The following is a 1401-nucleotide window of genomic DNA, read 5'->3' on the forward strand; positions in this document are numbered from 1 at the left end:
CCTGTAATAAAGACCGGTCACTGTTGCTCTCTCTCCTTGTGCAGGGTGACTGGTCTTGTCTCCGCCCCCTCCTGTAATAAAGACCGGTCACTGCTGATCTCTCTCCTTGTGCAAGGTGACTGGTCTTGTCTCCGCCCCCTCCTGTAGGTTCCTGTAGTGGGTGGGGCCAGTTGGGCTCCTCCCTCAGCTCTGTCCGGGGATCACAGTGTCACCCTTATCTGAGTTGCTGTGCATGCAAGGTAAAGCAATGAGGCATTCATTATGGTGATTGGGGGTTCAAGTGGGCGGTCCCCACATAATTAGGGTGGGGTTTGGGTGGGCCAACCCACTAAGTGGGTGGAGTCTGATTGGGGTCTGGGCAGATTTAAGAACCCTAACCCCCTTTCCCAAGTGACCTCCTCTGGCCTGAAAGGGCCATCACATACCGGTTGTTGTTTTTTTCTCAGGAGAATCCCTTTCAAGGGACAGCAATGTGAGTTCCTGTGTGAGAAGCTTCGGATGGAAGCCCAAGAAGGTGAACCCGCCCCCATTGGGAGGAAAGTCACAGTGCAGCCCGGGAGCTTCCACTTGAGGCTTTTCACCCAGGAATCTCCCCCATCGGACCTGTTCCCTTCGCTCAGTCATCCATTGATGCATTTCGGGGGATTCTGCTGGAAAATCCAACCCCCCGGAAGTGGTTTTGTGACCAGGAGGCGGAGCCAGAATTTACTTTGAAGATGGAGGCGTCCACTTCCTGATTGTAATCCTGCTTCCCGGCGTGTTTCCAGGGGATTCGGAAGAGACTTTTGCCGTCGTTCTCCCAGATGAGCCCGGGGTAGTGCCCGCTGTCGATCTGCTCGATGAGCCACTGCCGCAGCCTCCGACCCGTGTTACGTTCACACATCTGACGGGAGAGAATGAAAACAGGACGTGGTAAGAAAGTATCAGACGGGATCTTCCCCTTTCCCTCCCCCCCCCATCAACATGATAATGACATATAAAACCTTTCCATTACACACTGTGATGTCATCACTGGATCTCTGTGCTTCCCTATGCAATGCAGGCAGGTCATGTCTGGTGGGAGGGGCCAGCAGGGTGCTGTACATACCTTCCATCACAGCACCCTGCCTCAGTACTCCTCCTAAGAGCCCTCAGACTAAGGTAGGCTGCTGTCCTCTCACAGTGCAATGCACAGGACACCGTGTGTGGTGCTGTGCTGTGGCGTGTTGCAGCACACACGCATTGTGTTGGAGCGCCCTTCATTTCAAATTGCACCAACACTCGTAACATGTTACTGTGCCGAGCGATAGAGAGCGCAATACCGCAGCACGCCCGGGTGTTAATGATCCCTAAATCCTGACGCACAGTCTGCACGCGCAACGCAGCAACCAGGATAACACTGACCGTGTCCTTTCTATTGTC

The 1401-nt window shown here is 54.1% G+C and overlaps 1 protein-coding gene across 1 annotated transcript in view; it reads right to left on the bottom strand.

The window, feature by feature from the left end:
- IRF8 (interferon regulatory factor 8) overlaps positions 1 to 887 on the bottom strand; it is a 17382-nt gene extending 16495 nt beyond the window's left edge. The window contains exon 1 of the mRNA XM_018574602.1: positions 710 to 887. Within this exon, the coding sequence (XP_018430104.1) occupies positions 710 to 883 (174 nt within the window). The 5' untranslated portion in view covers positions 884 to 887. The remainder of the gene's footprint in view (positions 1 to 709) is intronic.
- Positions 888 to 1401: the final 514 nt, after the last annotated feature.

Source organism: Nanorana parkeri, unplaced genomic scaffold (assembly GCF_000935625.1).
Source record: "Nanorana parkeri isolate BGI_ZX_2015 unplaced genomic scaffold, ASM93562v1 scaffold3084, whole genome shotgun sequence".
NCBI classification, from domain to species: Eukaryota; Metazoa; Chordata; class Amphibia; order Anura; family Dicroglossidae; genus Nanorana; species Nanorana parkeri.